The sequence below is a fragment of the Hippichthys cyanospilos genome, chromosome 12 (genome assembly GCF_059441005.1).
Source record: "Hippichthys cyanospilos isolate Australia breed blue-spotted pipefish chromosome 12, RoL_Hcya_1.0, whole genome shotgun sequence".
Taxonomy (NCBI): domain Eukaryota; kingdom Metazoa; phylum Chordata; class Actinopteri; order Syngnathiformes; family Syngnathidae; genus Hippichthys; species Hippichthys cyanospilos.
Genome location: NC_142380.1, coordinates 4,801,337 through 4,821,293, shown reverse-complemented (window position 1 = coordinate 4,821,293; position 19,957 = coordinate 4,801,337). Strand labels below are relative to the sequence as shown.

Sequence of the window (19,957 nt, the reverse complement as noted above, 5' to 3'; positions counted from 1 at the left end):
TTGGCCAGGCACACAAGCAGAGGGGGTCCTTCAAGGTGCGACTGGGGTGTTTACTTCCTTCCAAATGGCCCACGGGACTCAATCCCCGTGATTTGAAAAAAAAAGATTTGAAATGCGGTCTCGTCAGACCACAGCTCACTTAATCCACGCCAGAGCATCTATGACATCAACGACTGCAAAAGTCTGTTAAAGCCGAACAAATTTGGTTTCAAGAAAGCATATTTTTTTACGTGGGTGCTGACCAACGAATGGTCCACACCATTTTTATAGTCTCTAACTGGCCATGATAATAATTTAACGCCGAGCATTACATGTAAAAGAGTTGAAACTTTGTAACTTCCGGTACTGATCACGTGGAATGTATTTTGAAAAGCCACTACCGGAAAACGAGTCGTAGTTAATTGTGCTTGACGCAGACGCTGAATAGACGCCGGAGGATTTCGTCTGGGCGGCGGGCGGAGGAGTTGTGATGCTGGGAAACCGGGAAGCTGGAAGCTCGGGCGGCGGCGTGGGGGAGGCGCCCCCGGACCTACCAGCCAGGGAGGGGGCGACCCCCTGCCGCCCCGCCGGGGGTCTCCTGGCCGGCCTGGTGGACTGGGAGCGGAGAGCGTGCAGGACTTTTGCCTTGTTTGCATCAGCAAACGCGGCGATCTGGTAAGTCGAGCAGCATGAACATGACGCATGCATTCAACAAAAACAACATCACCTCTACACGAGCTGTTGGTCCATTTTCCCCCCAGTTTTTTTTGGCATTTTAGAAATAATCGTTAAAAAGCGATGTGTTTATTTTTCATCATACCATTTATGCTTCGTCACACTTTTCATTCCTGGCCTTTGAAAAACCTTTTAAATGGACATACAGTATGTATAAAATATGAAAGATGTGTAAATATTTTATGAACATGAACAAAAAAAAAACATAAGGGGCGTAGTTAAATCGGAATGAAAAACTGAGTGCGTCTGACGTTGAGAAAAGACTAGTTAATGCCTTATAATTGAATAACAATCATGGCTCATTTATAGAAGAATACAATAGAATAAAAGGCCTATATCTCTACATACATACTTGTATGTATATATATATATATATATATATATATATATATATATATATATATATATATATATATATATATATATATATATATGTGTATACATACCATAAAATACAGTACAAGAAAAGAATTTAACATTAAATAAAATGAATATTTAACATAATAATTTAACATAACACCATTTAATATAATATATAATATATATAATATATAATATATAACACATAAAATATAAACTGGAGTCACGTAGGACTAGTTGCAAACAATTTAACAACCAATTTAACACGTTACAATTGTCCAATCAGATTCATGATACTTAGAGTCATTCAACTTGCCTTATTAAAACAGTTGCAAAAAAAAAGAAGCAAAACACTAACACGTTAAAAGGAAATAAAAAAAAAACTTTGATGCAAACTTGAACCCTGTGCAGTATTTTGTCCAATTCTTTGACCTTTACATCAAAGGCATTTCGCAAGAGAAAAAACTAAAAAAAGACACCAGGGAGCTGAAATTTCACCTAGATTTTGACATGTTAAAGTTCAACATGGCACACCACTTTGTTATCACACCAGTATGAGTGTACCATACCTTGGCTAAAATACTGCTGGAATGACGTGGAAGTAAATATTGCACAAGGGTTAAACGACAAAAAAAAGCAGACCGAGATAAAACAAAACCTATAATTCTTTACATTTTGTTTGATTATCTCATTCTGTTTTTTTTTAAATAAAATAGCATTTTTTTATTATTAAAAACATGTTACGATAAATATTTTGGGGGGATGTGGCCTTGGAACGTGAACAGGTATTTTCCATTCATTTCAATGAGGAAAATTAACCTAAGATTTGAGATACAAGTACGTTAACAGGACAGCTTGCACTCAAATCTCAAGGAACCCAGTACACTAATATATCCCGTGCAGGTTGTTGGCCCACAGCGCGTTGCGACCATACTGCCTGGTTGCTGTCCTGCTTCTGGTGATTGTTATGGCGAGAGTCAAGGATGTGATTGGCTCCAGTAGCAAAGGTCAAAGTGAAATCAAACTGAATTATTTCATCCAGCTTGTTTCAAAAGTCAGATGAGGAATTTCTGCTGTGTTTTTTTTTTTTTTTGCAGGGGAAGGTGCATCGTGCAGCCCTATAGTAAGGTAAGAAAATTCTACATGCTTTTTTACTCACAATTGCAAACTAAAAAAAAAAGGAGATACACATGCTTCATAAACTCAAAACTCTCAAATCTTAAATTATTATAATTACTAGAAAAGTTATGAATCTGTTCCAGGTTCTCCCCCAAATATTTGTAACATATTTTTAACAGGAACTCCAATATCGCACTAAAAATGTAGTAATGATGTAATGAAATGCTATGAAGTAATTCAGCATTTTTACTCCCATTGTTTTTTACTTCACTTCAGTGGACATTCTGCCATCCATTTTAGTTTGTGCACACCTTGACCACTTGGGGGCAGCTTAACCATCTCTACTCAGGGAGCTGCTATTCTTTGCAGAGGATAAAGAATATATGACCATATGTATTTTGTTTTTAATGAACAAAAGACACACCCGTATTTTCAAATATAATTGTAATTCTATCTATCTATCTATCTATCTATCTATCTATCTATCTATCTATCTATCTATCTATCTATCTATCTATCTATCTATCTCTATCTCTATCTCTATCTCTATCTCTATCTCTATCTCTAGCTAGCTAGCTAGCTAGATAGCTAGCTATCTATCATAGATAGCTTGCTAGCTAGCTAATGAGCTAGCATATCTATCTATCTATCTATCTATCTATCTATCTATCTATCTATCTATCTGTCTGTCTGTCTGTCTGTCTGTCTGTCTGTCTGTCTGTCCATCCGTCCATATGTCCATCCCTCTGTCCTCCACGTGGCCGTCATTCCTTTTGCTGTCATGTTGCTCGTGTTTTGTCACCTGTGTCTGTCCGTCTGGCGTCATGTGACTGACGGGTGCTATCATGCAATGGATTGTGGGAGATTAGAGCTGCTGACAGCTGACACCTTTGCTTACACACACACACCTAAATGTCACCTACTTAATTGCGTGTGTGTATATGTGTGTGTGCGTGCATGCGTGTGTGGGTGTGTGAACATATGTGTGTGTCAGTCTACTCACTGTATGTGTATGTGAATGAATGTGTGTGAAAGTATGTGTGTGTGTTTCACACTAGCACAAGCATACAAACATCATGTGAGCCTCTGGTGGCTGTCAATCAAGGCCTGTTGCCAAGGCAACACGGGAAAGCACGGGTGCGTAGTAAGCAAGCGCACAAACATCTTGTGCCCCCCCAGCGAGATGTTGCGGTCTTCGAGGAAAGATCGTTGAGTGTTCCCACAAGAAAAGCTCAAGTGTCCCAATACTTGTGAAACCCGAACGTCATGCGTGAGCGTGCGTGCGTGCGCGTGACTCAGCTGTTTCCTCACATCCGGGTGGTCTTTTCACAGCCTGGAGGTCCGACCAATCAGGTGGCCGGCCGGGGAGGGGGTGTGTATCTCATCCAGCTTTCTGATTGGATGCGAGGCAGCTACTGTAAAGCAAATAAACAAGGAAACAATGTCATCGCAAGTTCAAAAAATATGTTGATATTTGAATGTTTAAGAAAAACAATGTTGCGTAATAATAATCAGGTAGCTTGGAGGACTAAAAATATGTTACATGTAAGTGGTGCCGTGCGTGTGTGTGTGTGTGTCAATGTATATTTGTGGAAATGTGTGTGTCTGGATGTGTGTTTTTGAAATTTTGGGACTATTTGTGTGTGTGGATTTGTGTGTGGTTGTGTAAATAAATGTGTCATTTTTTAATTAATTTATTGTATGTATGGGTGTCTCAGTGTATGTGTGTAAAAGTGTGTTAGTGTGAGCATATGTTAGTGTGACCTGTGTTTGTGTGTGTATTTTTTGTTTTTTGAAATGATGGCGCTCATATTCTGGGGTTTCACTTTTTTTGTGCGTTTGTTTTTGTTTTTTTGTTGTTTTTTTGTTTAGTTGACTGTGTGTTTACTTGTGTCTGTTTATGTGGAATTTCATTTCAAAATGTGTGTGTTTGTGTGTGTGAATGTTTGTATTTTTGTTTGTGTGTGTGTGGTTGTATTTTGTGTTTCTGTGTGTTCGTGCGCCTGCACGTGTGTGTGCCGTCCCCGCTGTCGGCCTTCGTCACCGAGCAGTGTGACTTTTGTTATTTTTAGCGTGCCCGCCTTCAAATAGGCGAGTCGGACTTCATTCAGAGTAAACACACGTCGCGCCGCAGCCGGGATTCGAACACGCGCACTCTACCGTACGGAATATCGGTATTAGGTTTTTTTTTTTTTCTTGTTTTGATTTGGACCTTTCGTCAGGCTGTCCCCTTGTGCCCGTTGAGCAGGACTGAGGTATGAGTTCAAAACCAGGAGAATTTCTTACATGGTATCGTGAGTCACATGGATGTTTGTTTGTTTTTTCCTTGAATTATGGCGCAATCGCGAGAAATTGGTGACTTCGATCAAATGTGTGTGGTTAGATTGTCTGCGATTTATTTTTTCAGTATTTTAGGCAAACGCTAGTTTTCATTGAGCTCGCATTGCGCAATCACTGTGTTTTGTTAGGACTGGTAACATCATATGTTGTCTATTTGGCCGGACCGCCGGAAAATTGCGTCACCAATGACAAAGCGCGTCCGTGAACACCTTTGGCAATATATTGCTTCATGTTCTAATTAATTTGCTCTTAATTTGAAAAGAAAAATGTTACAGATTCTGTCACGGCATTAAATGGCTTGCAGTAAGCCTGTTAATATGCTTTGTAACCCTGGATTTGGACAATTTAGTTCCCACTATGATTAATTATTTAAATTAATTAGTGATACATTAGTGATACATGAACTGTTTCACTTCAAAACACAATTGAGCTGACTTTAGAACTCAAGGCAATGTGCAATTGCACACGAGACTGAACGAGCGTCACGCCGGCTACCTTTCAGCTGCAAGATGACGGACTCGGACCCGGACCCAGACTCGGGCTCAGACCTGCACCTGAGCGGTTCTCTGAGGCTCTTCCTGCAGGAGACGTCGGCCTTTAAGCAGCAGAACCCTGGCAAGGTGAGAATGTTTCTTGCTCCATCTTCATCAGGATAATGATGATGATGATGTTGGCAGTGATGTTGGTGATAAGCATCCCACATGATCTCCGTTCCCTTCTTCAGTTCTGTTTACTGGTGTGCAGCTTCTGCACTTTCTTTGCTGTCCTCGGACGCTACATTCCAGGGATCGTCATCTCCTACTTTCTCGGTGAGTGACCCTCAACCCCGCAAAGTTTAATTGCAGTGTATAAAATTGTACTTTGGATGTTTGCGCTTAATGAAAACATTGCAATGACTTCAGGAAACAGAATGTAAATAATGAACTTTTTACATCTTGATTTCCTGATTCAATTCAGTTTATTTTACTTCTCCCTGTGGCCACCGGGGGCAGTATAATAGCCACAACCACTACAACGCCATCCATTTTTTGTAGCCGCTTATCCTCCTTAGGGTCGCATGCCTGCTGGTACCTATCCCAGCTGACTATGGGCAGTAGGCGGAGGACACCTTGAACTGGTTGCCAGCCAATCGCATGGCACGCAGAGACAAACAACCAATCACACACCCAATCACACCTCATGACAATTTAGAGGGTCCAATTCACCTGCCGTGGATGTTTTGGAAGGTCGGAGGAAGCTGGACTCCACGTGGGCTCGGGGACAGCATGAAAACTCCACACAGAAAGGCCAAAAGGATGAAATTTTGAAGATTTCGACAATTTTTATTTTTAACAATGACTCGATCAAAAATTCACTTTTGTTTTTCAGTGCTGTGGGTCTTCCTGTGGCCTGTCTTGTCTTCTCCAGAGGCGTCTTTGTGGCTGAAGCCGGTTTTGCAAAAACTGGACTTTGGCGTGGCGGCGTTGCTGCGAAAGATAAAAGAGGATCACGGTGATGACATCACATTTAAAACTAATAGCATGCGTGCTAGTTTGTTAGCTTGCGGTCTATTGGGTGGTGGACTGGAATGTTGCGTTCTTGCGGGGTCCTGCAGAGAGAAGAAAACTGAAGGCTCGGTTTGAGAAGGAGTCTGTGGAGTCGGACCTCTCGTCCATGTTTCCCAAGGTAGGCGCATGTTCCATCTAGTTAGTGTAGCGTAATATCATTAGCATAACATGATTAGCGTAACCTCGTCAAGAAAATAAGGTTTTTGCGTCATTATTTGATGCGCTAAATAAATTCTTCTCGCGATTTATTCAGGTGTAACAATATCTTCACCTACTCGTTTTTCAATTATTCATTGTTTACAGCATTATAACCGTGACTGTTGATGCTAATCGTTAGCCTTCTAGGTCGTGTTCCATTAGGTGTTAGCAATAAGCTAATGAAAGCATTCCTTATTGCTATGTTGTTGTGAAATGGATCTATTTGAAAATGGAAACACTAGAAATTTTATAGAACTAAAGTGTTGCATATACTTATGTTTACTACCTTGTTAAATCATTTTTAATAATAATTGTTGGAACTCATTAACATGATCAGTATTTTCACTTTAATGAATATTAATTGACTAAATGTTAGCAAATATGTTCATTTGTCGTATGTACGAATGCATGAAAAGATGCAGCATAAAATTTTGCTTTGTACTTTTCAGTTGGACTCGGCGGCGTGCAAGGACTTGTCCGTGTCGGACACATCGGTTTCGGAGGTGACGTGGACGGATAACTTGAACCTATCGGAGGAGAACACGCCGCAGACGGAGAACTCTGAAGGTGACCTGAAATCAACTTCAGTGATTCTTAAGTTAACAACACAAAAAATAATGCAAATAAAGCAATGCACCATTGTGCAAAGGAGTCACTCTATTACACAATTAAGCAATCGGGTGCTTCATGTTCCAATTGATTTGCTCTTAATTTAAAAAGAAAAACAAACTTGCAATGTTTTTAGCTGAACAAGTGAGTATAAAACGTGTGGAAAGTCCTTATAAATAGTTTAAATAGTATTATAGCTTCATGATGGCTTCACAGTTTGACCTTTGACCCTACTCCTCCAGACCTGGACAGAGAGGAGGTGTTCTCTGGGGGTCTCCATGACTTCCCCTCCGTGGACAACGGCGCCACCACCAACGGCGAGGACGACGATGACTTCGGCCTTCCCCAGCCAATCAGGAGCAACCGTGCCACTTCCTCCTCCGAGGCTGGTTTTGCCCTGGACCTGGTCCAGAACGCCGTCCTGTCAGCCATGACCGCCGCCGTCCAGCAGCAGGTGGAGGCGGTTGTGGGTTGCGCACTCCCGAACCCAACCGAGGAGTCGGACAGCGATGCCGACGACTTTGAGTTGCTGGACCAGGCAGAGCTGGACCAGCTGGGGGCGGAACTGGACCTCTTGGGAGGGGGCGGAGTCAAGACTGCCTCCGAAGAACACGGAGACAAACCCCCCGGGTTCTTCGCCAAACTTCTGAGACGTCACTGATTCGTTGGACGGCCAGTCGCGACTTACGAGTTGAATTCGTTCCGTGACCAAACTCGTAACTCATTTTGCTCATACAGCGCCATGTTGACTTACGAGTCGCCACAACTTCCTGAGTTAGTCGAGTTGGGCGCCGTCGTCAATTTACAAGTGGCAACAATAATATCAGTTGCTTTTCGCAGAGGATAAAAAATGTGCTGCTTCACCATTTGTGTTCAAATATCCGTTGCATAAAGGGTTAGAACGCTGTAACTGTCGATGCTAATCGTTGGCACACCTGTGGCGTTTTCCATTATGCGTTAGCATTAAGCTAGCAAACACATTTTCCATACAGTACAATCAGTGCTAATAATTTGCACATCTATGGCGGTTTATCATGTGTTAACATTAAGATAGCGAACTTGCAACTGATGCTAATTATTAGCATGTCTATGACCTTTTCTTCTATATATTAGCATTGGGCTAGTAACGGCGGATTTTAAGTTAGTGTATAAAATACACGATTTGTGATTTCTTTTTTCTTTAGTTTGAGAGTCAGTTTTGCCATGGTACAGCGCTTGAATCTCAGCTTGCAGTCCACAAAAATTTTCTACAGCTCTTACCTTGAAAAAGTCATGTCGCTTGTATCTCAAGGCATCACCGTATGACTATTCATTTGTGGCTTTGTGCTTGCTTTTTTGGTGCAGGTGCTTTGCAATTTTTTTTTTTTGTTTTAACTGTCGTTTTGAAAAAGGTGAATGCTGAGATCGGTGCTTAAAAGTGGACAAACTCATAAGTTGGAGCTCTCCAAACTCAACACACTACTGAAATCAACGTCTTGAAGGATTTCACATAATCGGAAAATCAGTCAGTTGAAAAGTTAAACTTTTTGTGGTTGTTAGTGGCTCAAAATCAGATATTGAAGACAGACTTGAGACTGCATACATTTTGGCGTTACCGCATTACGACAATTTGGTTTGTGATAATATCTTGGTATAATGGTTACATCTTAAGATGAGCGGAATGAATGTGCAAAGAAAAGAAAAATCCAGCACAAATAATTCCAGTCAGTTTTGATGTGACAATGTGTAGCTGCGGATTGCTTTAATCAGATTTTTTTTCATTATTTTTTAAGTTATTTCAAGCTTGATTTTTTTTTTTTACTCTGTTCTTTCTAGACATTTTATAACTTCTTCATTTGTTACGATTGTTACCTCGTGCTTTTGTGAAATAAAAAAAAAATGCTAAACGCTTTCCCCATATTCACGCACCTTAACGAACTGAAAAAAAAGCACCTTGTCTGTTTTATACTGAAATCACTAAACGTGAGTGGATCATCGTGTCCTTGTGAGAATCGTGTGATTTTCTATGATGATTCGGCGAAATGACAAGTATTTGTTGTATAAGTTCAACAGTGCCTAAATATATGCTGCTTTACATCCATTTTTGATCAGAATTGGTCAACCTTTACTAAACAAAATTGTTTTTGATAAATGTCCTCTGTTGCCTTTTGCTTGTCTGACATTTCCTGTTTGACATGCATCATTGTATTTGTGTAACATAAATTTATGTTAATAAAATGTTACAGTGCAATGCAAGCTCGCTGGTTGGATTTCCACTTTTGAGGTGGAAAATTTTATATCCCTTTGCCGAGCCTCCTTTGGTTTGATGCTCATTTATAAGTAAAATAGTATTTTTGTTTTTTAATTTTCCTGAATTGGATATTCCAAAATAGTTTCTGAAAAACTGAAGCCTCGGTCACGGGCCAGCATGAATATGCCTGCAAATGCTCTTGCATCGATCACACCTTCTGTCTTCTTCTGTAGGTTTTTCTTCCTTGGGTGCGGTGGTTTCTTAAAAACACACACAATCTCTTCAAACCAACCAATCAATTATTTATACCTAGCAATTACTTACGTACTTTCTCCATGATGGATCATGGACAGACAGACAACTAGCAGCTAATGATAAAGATAGATAGATATGACTAAAGCTTTTTTAAGATAAATGTAAAGTTCTGACATGATTATGCTAATTAATATAGGTTTGGGGAGCACCTTTAGGAAGAAACAACATGTCTTTGTCATTGCTTTCCTATTCAAGTTTAGCTTTTTATTTATTTTTTTATTTTTCCAATGTTTTTGTCGTTTTGTATACAATGTTTACATAATTTAATCGCTGGACAGTTAATCTAAATCACTGCAAGTGTTTCTCCGAGGTTCGGGTTTTTCGGGTTATGTCGTCAAAAAGACCATTACAGTCAATGACGACTCAGATGATGACGTGTGAGTTAGTTTTGTGTGTGTGCGCGTTTTTATTTTATTATTATTTTTTTTTATTTAACTCTTGTGTTTACTCCGCTCTTCAACCCCGGAAGTAAGTGAGGCGTACATCACCCAATCGCGAGCGAGGCTCGGACTCCGTCGGCCAATCACAAGCGCGGATCGGGCTCCGACGACAAACAAAAGATCTGTGCTGCGCGAGCTCATTATCGGACTTTTCTGCTCGCCTCCAGTTCGACGGAACCTTGGAACTGTTTGGTTGTATTTTTGCTTTTCCCACCGCTTGTCGCCCCCCTCTGCCACCGCGACAGGCCAAAGCAGGTCTGCCTTGGCCGTTTCGCCGTCGCGTCTGCCTTCGGGTCGGCCCATGTCCAGCTGAACACTTTGCCTTTTCGGTGGAGGCAGCCGAGCTAAAGGCGCTAGCCGCTCGGCTAAAGAGCAGCCGAGAAGCGGCTGCTGCTTCTGGGCCAACTTTAGCCCGTTCTCGCTTGCCCTCGCCCGCCTTAACTTGACACTGACGGACACCGGAGGCTTGGGCTTGTCCCCGACAAGCCACCCGAGCGCATCAACGAGCATGTCCGGCAGCGGCTTCCTCATGTCGGTGGTCGTCCACGGAGACCCGACGCTCAACGAGCAGGAGAAGGAGCTGAGCCAGCGCCTGCGACGCCTCTACCCCGCCGTCAACGAGAGCGAGACGCCGCTGCCTCGCTCCTGGAGCCCCAAGGACAAGTTCAGCTACATCGGGCTATCGCAGAACAACCTCCGCGTGCATTATAAAGGTAACTACTCGTTCGCCCGCGCCGTCCCCTCTTTAGTGGAGATGGGGGCCATCCAGGCTGCCTGGCTGGCTGTTTGTCCGACTGGAGCCCAGGACGGGATGATGAAAGCCAGATGCCCGTTTAGGCGACGAGGCTAAAAACAAAGTGGCTAGGCTAGTTTAGCTCGAGAGGACATCTTGCTGATCGCTTTTCACTGTCACCTACGGGCTGCCTAGCCCCCATATCGTAGCAAAAACTCCAATCAGCACTTTACAAGTCGTCGGGGGAAAATCATCCAAGTAACCGTCACATTTTCCGCGAGACGTTAGCTTTAACGCCCTCAACCTAATGCTGCATTTTTTTTCTTCTTGGGCTAATTGTGTAGCATCACGGGCTAACTGGCAGGAAATGCAGTCAGAATGGCCTAAAAAAGAACACTGCAACGCTAGAAGAAAAGGTCAAATTTACATGTTTATGTCAGTGTGTCACGATGTGGCCATTTGCCTTAATTATTGAAATCATATATGTACAATCAAATTGTAGCTCTACTTAACTGTACATTTTTGTATAAATGCCCCTTTCCTGTATGTATTTAATGTATTTTAAGAGATTAAAAAGGAGATATTGTAAAATCTCTAATTTACATAACTAATCAATAGAGCTGTCAAAATAATCGATCATTTGCCAACGACAATTTTAAATCGACGAATCAAATCTTTGTTTAACTTTAAAATGTTAGCCTCTCAACAGTAATTATTATGATTTTCAAAGTCCTCAGTGAGAGCTGTTTATCTTTTGTGTTTAATCAAAATAAGACATTTGATTTTACTTTGAGGAAATGATGACTGAAACGGTGAGTGAATCAGTTTACAATGCTGGTGCGAGCAAACCTCAATTCCTCTTGTGTAATATTGCAGATTTTTTAATCGCACACGATACAAAAGAGTTAAAAATAACTGGTAAATGAACTCAATGAATTTATTTGATTAATTGGTGGATAGAAGTTTGAGGTCAATGCATTCGGATTGAAGATTTAAACTGAGAATCCTCCTGGAAAACTTAACAACACCGGAGGCACCAAAGGAGTAGCCCATGGGCATAATCTAAATAAAGCTCACCATCTCCTCATTCATGTGAGAAATAATTCATATGATCAGCGTCCACATAAATTAAAATCATTCCCTGTGTAATATCGACAAACATAACTTGTGCAAATATATTATTTCTGAAATGAAACTCTTCCCCCTTCATATTAATCAAAAAGTATCTTAGTCCTGGTCTAACACAAATGTGGCATGCAAATCGGGGTGTGTAGACTTTTTTTGCATCCCGTGCCTATCTACATAGCGTCATCTGGCCACACATTTGTATCTAGCTATACAGCTGCCAGTCCATCTGTCTATCTGGCTGTCTGTCCATCTAGCTTGACATGTCTATATGTCTTGCTCTCTGTATAGAGTAGACAGAGAATATTACCTTCTTGACGGTTAGTTGGGGACTTACTCTGCTTCTTGCTATTAAAGTGGAAGTCAAGACAACATTTTCTTCACAAGAAAACTTTCTATAAAACTCACGAGCCGACACGTTGCCTTCCGACGAATATTGCGTTTTTAGAGTATGAAAGAAGCTGTGAAATCAACTACTTGGATCAATCAGTTAATGACCAATCACTGGATTTCCGAGTTTGGTTTTATGGCGTTCATAAGATGAGTTGTGATTGGTTGTTATCCGAGCCATGTATATATGTGTGTGTCGTATAAAGAGGTACAACACTGAAGGCACTGATCTCTAAATATGGGCAACCTGCTTTACAAATAAATCATTTTAGCAACATGAGGTTTTTGTGGAAAAACAACTACGCACTATTTTTGATCTGAGAACCGTCTTTGGTTGGACACCTGTAAGGATCTGGTATAGATCTTTTTTTTTCTTTTTGCATCACACATTGCTAATAACTTGCGTTGTTGTTTTCTACTGATTCACCCTTAGTTTAAAAAAAGAAAACTGCGAATGATTTTGTTATGTAGCGAATACTGATTGAAAAATTTCAATCACATTCATTATGGAATGGATGGCAATTCTATTTCCACATTTTGGCTTTGTTTTGGTCCAATAATAGATAAGGGCTGACGATTATTTTAATGCATCAATTAAACAACATGATTTAATTTTCATTTGTTTTTGTTAAAAATAGGACATTTCAAATTGACAGTGCAAAAGTCATTCAAAACAAAGATTCGGCTACTGGTTAGGTCCATAAAATGCCAGAAAACAAGAGAAAAAAAACAAATGTAATTTTTCTCAAAGTAAAAGCATATATGTACATATATTTGTCTTCGTTCAACAGAAATCATTCTGCTTATGTAGAAGTTTACAAGACACCAGTTATGTACTGTTTAGAGGCTGAACTTCCAAGGATTCGGCCTCGTTTACTCTAGGTCTCATCCATTAATTAATGATCAAAAAATATTGATTGTTGCAGCTCTATAACAGGTGTGTGATTCCTTTCATTGAGAAGCATAATCTAAATATGCAAACAGAGTCATGGATTACTAGATTCTGACGATTTTACAGCAGGTCTCGCAACGATGGATCATCCAAAATGTCGATTTAAAATGAACGAGTTCTCGATGAATTGTTAACAATTTTTTTATTCCGTTTTTAAATCACTCCCAAATCGAGCAATCTATGATCAAGGGCAAACCTGAAAATATGAAGTGTTTTGAATGTGTTTTCTCAAGGACACGGGAAGACCCCAAAGGACGCGGCGTCCGTGCGGGCCACGCATCCCATTCCAGCGGCGTGCGGCGTCTACTACTTTGAGGTCAAGATCATCAGCAAAGGCCGTGACGGGTAAGAAGAAGATAAAAACGGGGCGCTCAAGACTACAAGTCCAATTTAGCCTCTTCAAAATGAGCTGCTTACTAGCTGTGCAAAATTGGGATCGGCAATTTCGTGTTGTATGTTATCCTTGTCAGTGGTTGGAAATGGGAAATGTTTGATGATATGTGTGTTGTCAGGTACATGGGCATTGGCCTCTCTGCTCAGGGAGTCAACATGAACCGGCTGCCCGGTAAGACGACACCGCCACACCCAAGCACTTGAGCGCACGTGTGACTAACTGACGTCATTAGCTTAGCTTTAGCGGTTTCCGCACAGCGTGTGAAAACGCACAGCGGATTAATTGTCAACTTTTTTGCGCGACGTCTTGGCACGACTCTCGTATTGGGCGTGCACTTGTGTATCGCCGGTGTGTTGTTCTTCCCTTGGATTCCCAAACTTAAATTCAAACTTCACAAACTGGTTCGGGTCAGTGCAGTATGAATCTTTTTTCAGCCCCTGTTTTTTCCAGTGACAACACTTTCTTTTCATTGGCCAACGCATGTCTTCTATGAGTCGTTCTGTGATTCGGAGAGAAACTCCGCTCCGCACGCCCGTTTCCTGCTTTTAAAGCCAGTGAGACGTGTCCTAAAAATACAGTACTGTATATAATGTATAAATAATTGTTTTACAATGCCATATGTACTAATGGTTGAAATAGTGAATGATTCTCTCTAATTTGGAGGCCAACATTTTCACGACCCACAGAACTTTTCTTTTAACAATCAAAACAAATGAGATGCTTGATTTTGTCCTTGTCCAACGTGCTTTTACAAGGTTGGGACAAGCACTCTTATGGTTACCACGGTGACGACGGACACTCCTTCTGCTCATCCGGTACCGGGCAGCCGTACGGGCCCACCTTCACGACGGGCGATGTGATTGGCTGCTGCGTCAATCTCATCAACAACACCTGCTTCTACACCAAGAACGGACACAGCCTCGGTAAGAAGGATTTTATTGATTTTTTTTCTTTTTTTTTTCTGCACACTGATTTGTCGCGCTGACTCTGTTTGTTGTTCTGCAGGAATCGCCTTCACAGACCTTCCGGTAAGTCCTCGCCTTTGCCTCCCTTTTCCAAATTATGACGTGTGCGAAGTTAATTCATTTCACAAGTCAAGTGCTTTGTAATATATGGATGTCTTATCTATCAATATTCTTATTGTGGTCATTTCTTATCAGTACTGGGCCACTGAAATGAAATATATATCCAGATGTACATAGCAGAGTTAGAAGATATTCTATATTAAGTAGCAGCAGTTAATTTTAGACATGCTGCTTTGCGTCTTTAAATACTGTACACACACTCTCTGCCTGTCTGTCATTATGATTCTATATTTATATTATTTAACTGGTATGGTTACTTTTTCCTCAACTCAAAGTGAACTTTACTCATAGAGGCAAGGTTGCAGTTTGAGTCCCGACTTGATTTTGACTTGTTTTCTCCCGCAGCCCAACTTGTACCCAACAGTGGGCCTTCAGACTCCAGGCGAGGTTGTGGACGCCAACTTTGGCCAACACCCGTTTGTCTTTGACATCGAGGACTACATGCGCGAATGGAGGACCAAGATCCAAGCGCAGATCGATCGCTTCCCCATCGGCGAACGTGAGGGGGAGTGGCAGTCCATGATCCAGAAGTAAGAGCAACATTTTATCCCGAATAATAGAAGTCAAGGAGGCAGATAACCAGCAACTGAGGGTAATATTTCATTTTGAGTAAAAGATCAATCGAGCGATGGCTCTTATCTCGGAAAACTTGTAAATCTTTTTCCTCATATCACAAAGTATGGCAAAATAGAAAATGATCTATCGCTTGCCTCCATCGCCATGTCTCCGTTCTCCATTGTGTGTGAATGTCTATGTTCCGCCCGTGCCCTGATGGGATTATCGCTTTGTGTCGCAATGATTACTTGCCCTGCCTGGATTTAATCTGCATTTGTTGGGCCTGCTGTTCTCCAGTCTCGCCCCGGCCTCGGATTTAAAGCAGGAAGTTATCAAGCTGCCAATGCGGAGTCACCCGGGTGTGTTGTGACGCGGTTCAACTTGAATTTAATGACCTGAGCATAGAACTGCCGTGCCACCTCTGACTTTTTTTCCTCAATAAGGAATGAGCGCTTTCGCATAACAATGGTTTTGAAATGATACGGCTGTCACTATTTAATCTTTTTTAAATTGATTAGCGTATTGATTATTCTATCAAGTAATCCATCCTCCCTATTTAAAAATAATAAAAAAAAATCTACAAAGGTTGAATGTGACTTGAAGTAAATAAATAATAATACAACAATACTAATAATAAACTTGTGGCTGAAGCTGACTGTTAATAACTATTAGGTCAGGTTTTTGGTCAGGCGTTGATGCATGTTTATAATTCATTCATATTATTCATTTAAATGGTTTAGGAGCATGTTTTGTTTTGGAACAGATTAAGCGATTTACATGTAAAAAGCACCTTTAGTTACCAAAAATTCATTCTTGTCATTCATTCATTGTCATTAGTGATGCAATTTATCTGGAAGACTGGTCAGAAATGAAACATGATGTTACTCGTGATCAGGTAATAAAAAATCTAGCTGCCTTTTACAAACTTTGATTATTAACTTGATCACTTCTTTTCTGGTGTCCCGTCGTCCCCGCAGGATGGTGGCATCCTACCTGGTACACCACAGCTACTGCGCCACCGCCGAAGCCTTCGCCAAGTCCACCAACCAGGCCGTGCATGAGGAGCTGGCCTCCATCAAAAACCGGCAGAGTAAGTCTACCGTCCGCTTGGATGGAACTTCTTGTCACTCGTCCCAAACTGCCTCATCTGCTGTAAATTTGACACTCATATGTTGACTCAGTCACCTGGCTAGGCTTTGTCCTTTAAAGTGACAATGTGTAATATTTTGAAAAACGACTCAATTTCAATAAGGTGGGATATGTTGGCATATGCTTCTAAAGTGTGGTCACTTTGTGACACCGTAGTGCGCGTGCTACATTCATGTAACACCAGTAAATGGCAACTCTAAACTCCACAATGCGTCTTTAAAGGTACACGCATTTATAGTCATAGACTAGTGTGAGAATGGCGGCCCCAAGTGGACAAAATAATACCTGCATGTCATGTGATGATATTATTATTGATGCCACCACCACTGAGTGTAATTTTTGTTGGTGGTTTGCAGAGATCCAAAAGCTGGTGCTGTCCGGCAGGATGGGTGAAGCCATTGAGACCACTCAGCAGCTCTACCCGAACCTCCTGGAGAGGAACCCGGACCTGCTCTTCATGCTTAAGTATAGATCTTGCTCACGATGCATTTTAACATGCATCCCATTTCTTTTATTGATACCACTCAGTTTGCAATCATAGAACGTAGCTGTATGATCAGCAAATTGTTGTTTCATTTTTTTGAATGTCTCGGAAGTGTCACAGAGATCATTTTGAGCATGCGGTGATTTTTTTTTTATTTTTTTTGCCACGTGTTCAGGGTGAGACAGTTCATTGAGATGGTGAACGGGACGGACAGCGAGGTGCGATGTCTGGGGGGTCGCAGCCCTAAATCTCAGGACAGTTACCCCGGCTCCCCCCGGCCTTTTGGCAGCCCTGCCCACAAAGCGAGCAGCTCGCAGTCCTACTTGACGGGTACGTTTTGACCTACTTCAACTCCCCCACCAGCTGGAATACTGTGACACAATTATTTGCGTCACGAACTGGATTGTTTTCAGGAACTGCCCCCCCTCTTTGATTTTTATTATATAAAACACTTTTGTCCATTAAATGAAGAGAAAAAAACTTCCAAGAAGGCCTTTTCAAACGGGCATCTCCCTATGCTTCCAGGTGTGGACAGTAACTGCTGTAATGGCGTGACATCCAATAAGAGCCATGGCTCCACTCCTCACAGTCATAAGCCCTGCCCCCCAGGGTCAGACATCAGCTTGAACGGGAATCGCAACCAGACCACAGGGAACAGGTAGATGCCACTTGTGCAACATTTTTACAAGATGTTGGTGTGTGCTCTTATGTGTGTTGTGTTTGTAACATTTTGCCAGTCCTACATTTTTTGGGGAGGGTGTCAGATCATTTGTGTGTGTCAAACCAGGTTTTTAATGTACGTAATCCCTTTTCTGTAGTGTTTAGTGTAAACAAAAGAAGGCACATGGAATTTTCATATAAATAAAATCCCTAGGGAGACTTCCCCTCTCAAAAAGTCCAATTAATCGAATAATCAATAGATAAACTAATTTGCTGCCTGCCGTGTTAAAATGGATCTTTGACGTCTATAGCCGTCAATGGGAGTGAATGATGTAATCCATCATTGAAATAATAGTAGTAGCACTAGTGAGAAATACACTTTTGTGCGTCTGATTCGCCGATGCATTGCTTTGCGTGTGCGTTTCAGCGACGTGGACATGGAGGTGGAGCACTTCACCAACGGCGTGACGGAGTCGTCCTCCAACGGCTTCCTGAACGGTTCTTCCAAACACGTCAGCGAGCCCGACGACTGCGACGCGGACATGGGTACGTGTGTCTTTTGGCGTGTGCGCGCACGCACGCACGCACATTCGCACGTAATACCTGCTTTGCTCGTAGAGGTGGAGTCCGCTCAGGCTAAGCGCCAGCTGTGCGGCGGCAGCCAGGCGGCCATCGAGAGGATGATCCACTTTGGACGGGAGCTGCAAAGCATGAGCGAGCATCTGCGGAGAGAGTGCGGAAAGAACTCTGCCAACAAGAAGATGCTCAAGGTGAGAGGGGGCTGGTCACAAAGAAGAAAAAAAAAAAATTACTTCAGTGTTCCTACACTAGTTTGGGAATACATTTTCTGGTATTTAAAGTATGGAAAATGAAAAATAGGGAAATGAGAGTCATAAATAATCAACAATATTAAAAAGAAAAAGTGCAATTTTAGGTCCATTCACCTGATTTGTCCTCCATCTCCATGAACTCATCAAGTTTTGTGCGCGTTCGTAGGACGCCTTCAGCCTGTTGGCCTACTCGGACCCCTGGAGCAGCCCGGTGGGCTACCAGCTGGACGCCATCCAGAGGGAGCCCGTGTGCTCCACACTCAACAGTGCAATACTCGGTAGGTGGCGTCCCCTCGGCGACAGCCTCGCTAGGGCGGGGCCACATTTTGACGGACTTGTGTCTCATCGCCTCAACAGAGACGCACAACTTGCCCAAGCAGCCCCCCCTGGCCCAGGCGGTGGGCCAGGCCGCCCAGTGCCTCGCCATCATGGCGCGAACGGGCAGCGGCTCCTGCGCCTTCGCCTCTGTGGACAATTACCTGCACTAGCCACACACCAACGCATACACACACGCGCACGCAGTAGTGAACAAAAGTCTTAGTCCACCATCAGATTTGCTTTTGATTTAACCAATGCCAGTGTTTGAAAACTTGGCACCAAAAAACATTTCAGCTAACTGAAACGCCCCAAATTGCTCCAAAGTGGCTCCTTCGCAAAAAGAAGGCACCAAAGAGCTATTCTTGCCAAAAATGAGATGTCTCCACTCACTTGTTTCTGGGTATCAAAACGCCCCCAAATGGTGCCACAGCACTCTAAATGAAATTCCTCAACTCACTTCAAATAGTCCCTTTCACCAAGGTAGTGGGATCTCAACTTGCTTTCATGTAGTTCCTTCACACCATAATGGAGCTTGCTCAATTTATTGTTTTGGTCATAGCGAATCTCCTCAACTCCTCTCAAACATAGTTCCTTAACCCTAAGCTGTTGACAAAAAAAAACAAAACTCATGTGACTTTAACAGAGCTCATTGACCCCAGGATGACACAAGATGGTGCCAAAGTTTTTGTTCTTAAAAAATATCCGTAAATAATTTCACAAATGCCAAACTGTAAATCTGCAAGGATTTTGCAGCCATATTTTATTGAGTTGGAGTTTTGTGCAATGCTTTGCTACCCTCTTGTGGCATAAACAGGCAATTACATTTTTATAGAGTGGGGTTACTTGAGATTTTTCGAAATTCAAGTGAAATGAAACAAACGTTATATTATCGAAACAAATTGTGTGGTGGTCCAAAACCTTTGCATACTACTGTGTGTACACACACACACACAACTATACATATGCTCACACCGCCTCCCTTTATGTGGTAAATAGGAACCAGCCCCCTCAATCCCCCCCACCCTGGCCTCCAACAGCTGTCCACATGATTGACTGAAAGATGTGAAGTCAGCCCTGCGTCGCCATCTTGAATCCCCCCCCCACACACACACACACACACACACACACACACACATCTTTACAGTAAGCTCACCCCCCTCCACTTCCTGTTTCCATTTTGTTTTTTGTATACATTTATTTAGTGCTGGGGTCAAGGGAGGATCGGGGGTGGGGGGCGGGGGGGTCCTAGCTCTATGTCGGTGCAGGTTTACGAGGTGTGGATGGCGCAGATTATGGTTGTTATGATTCTGATTCTTCTTGTTACTTGCATTGAGTTTACGGCAACTTGTGATGCTAATAAAGGACGCCAGCCTGTGGACATGTGACCACTTGATGGTAGCAGCACATCGG

At 42.2% G+C, this 19,957-nt stretch overlaps 2 protein-coding genes across 2 annotated transcripts; both read left to right on the top strand.

Annotated features, from left to right (window-relative positions):
- The first annotated feature begins 412 nt into the window (after positions 1-412).
- retreg1 (reticulophagy regulator 1) lies at positions 413-9,122 on the top strand. Its single transcript, XM_088429884.1, has 9 exons — positions 413-654; positions 1,978-2,081; positions 2,172-2,202; positions 5,036-5,153; positions 5,258-5,342; positions 5,902-6,024; positions 6,128-6,198; positions 6,728-6,845; positions 7,130-9,122. Exons 1-9 carry the CDS (start codon positions 470-472, stop codon positions 7,546-7,548), a joined length of 1,254 nt encoding a protein of 417 aa, XP_088286010.1. The 5' UTR covers positions 413-469; the 3' UTR covers positions 7,549-9,122.
- Positions 9,123-9,973: 851 nt separating this feature from the next.
- Positions 9,974-19,925, top strand: ranbp9 (RAN binding protein 9). Its single transcript, XM_088430051.1, has 14 exons — positions 9,974-10,585; positions 13,306-13,417; positions 13,585-13,637; positions 14,222-14,389; positions 14,472-14,494; positions 14,897-15,081; positions 16,084-16,196; positions 16,612-16,720; positions 16,915-17,069; positions 17,265-17,397; positions 17,827-17,945; positions 18,018-18,169; positions 18,396-18,507; positions 18,587-19,925. The coding sequence occupies exons 1-14, from the start codon at positions 10,381-10,383 to the stop codon at positions 18,715-18,717; spliced, it is 1,770 nt and encodes a 589-aa protein (XP_088286177.1). The 5' UTR covers positions 9,974-10,380; the 3' UTR covers positions 18,718-19,925.
- The last annotated feature ends 32 nt before the right edge of the window (positions 19,926-19,957 follow it).

Excerpts from the sequence above, each read along its gene's own strand:
- ranbp9 (XM_088430051.1), top strand. The coding sequence starts at position 10,381 with ATGTCCGGCAGCGGCTTCCTCATGTCGGTGGTCGTCCACGGAGACCCG. Across the intron at positions 14,495-14,896 it reads TCGCCTTCACAGACCTTCCG|CCCAACTTGTACCCAACAGT; the intron begins GTAAGTCCTCGC and ends TTTCTCCCGCAG. Across the intron at positions 17,398-17,826 it reads AACCAGACCACAGGGAACAG|CGACGTGGACATGGAGGTGG; the intron begins GTAGATGCCACT and ends TGTGCGTTTCAG.
- retreg1 (XM_088429884.1), top strand. The coding sequence starts at position 470 with ATGCTGGGAAACCGGGAAGCTGGAAGCTCGGGCGGCGGCGTGGGGGAG. Across the intron at positions 655-1,977 it reads TCAGCAAACGCGGCGATCTG|GTTGTTGGCCCACAGCGCGT; the intron begins GTAAGTCGAGCA and ends TATCCCGTGCAG. Across the intron at positions 5,343-5,901 it reads CGTCATCTCCTACTTTCTCG|TGCTGTGGGTCTTCCTGTGG; the intron begins GTGAGTGACCCT and ends TTTGTTTTTCAG.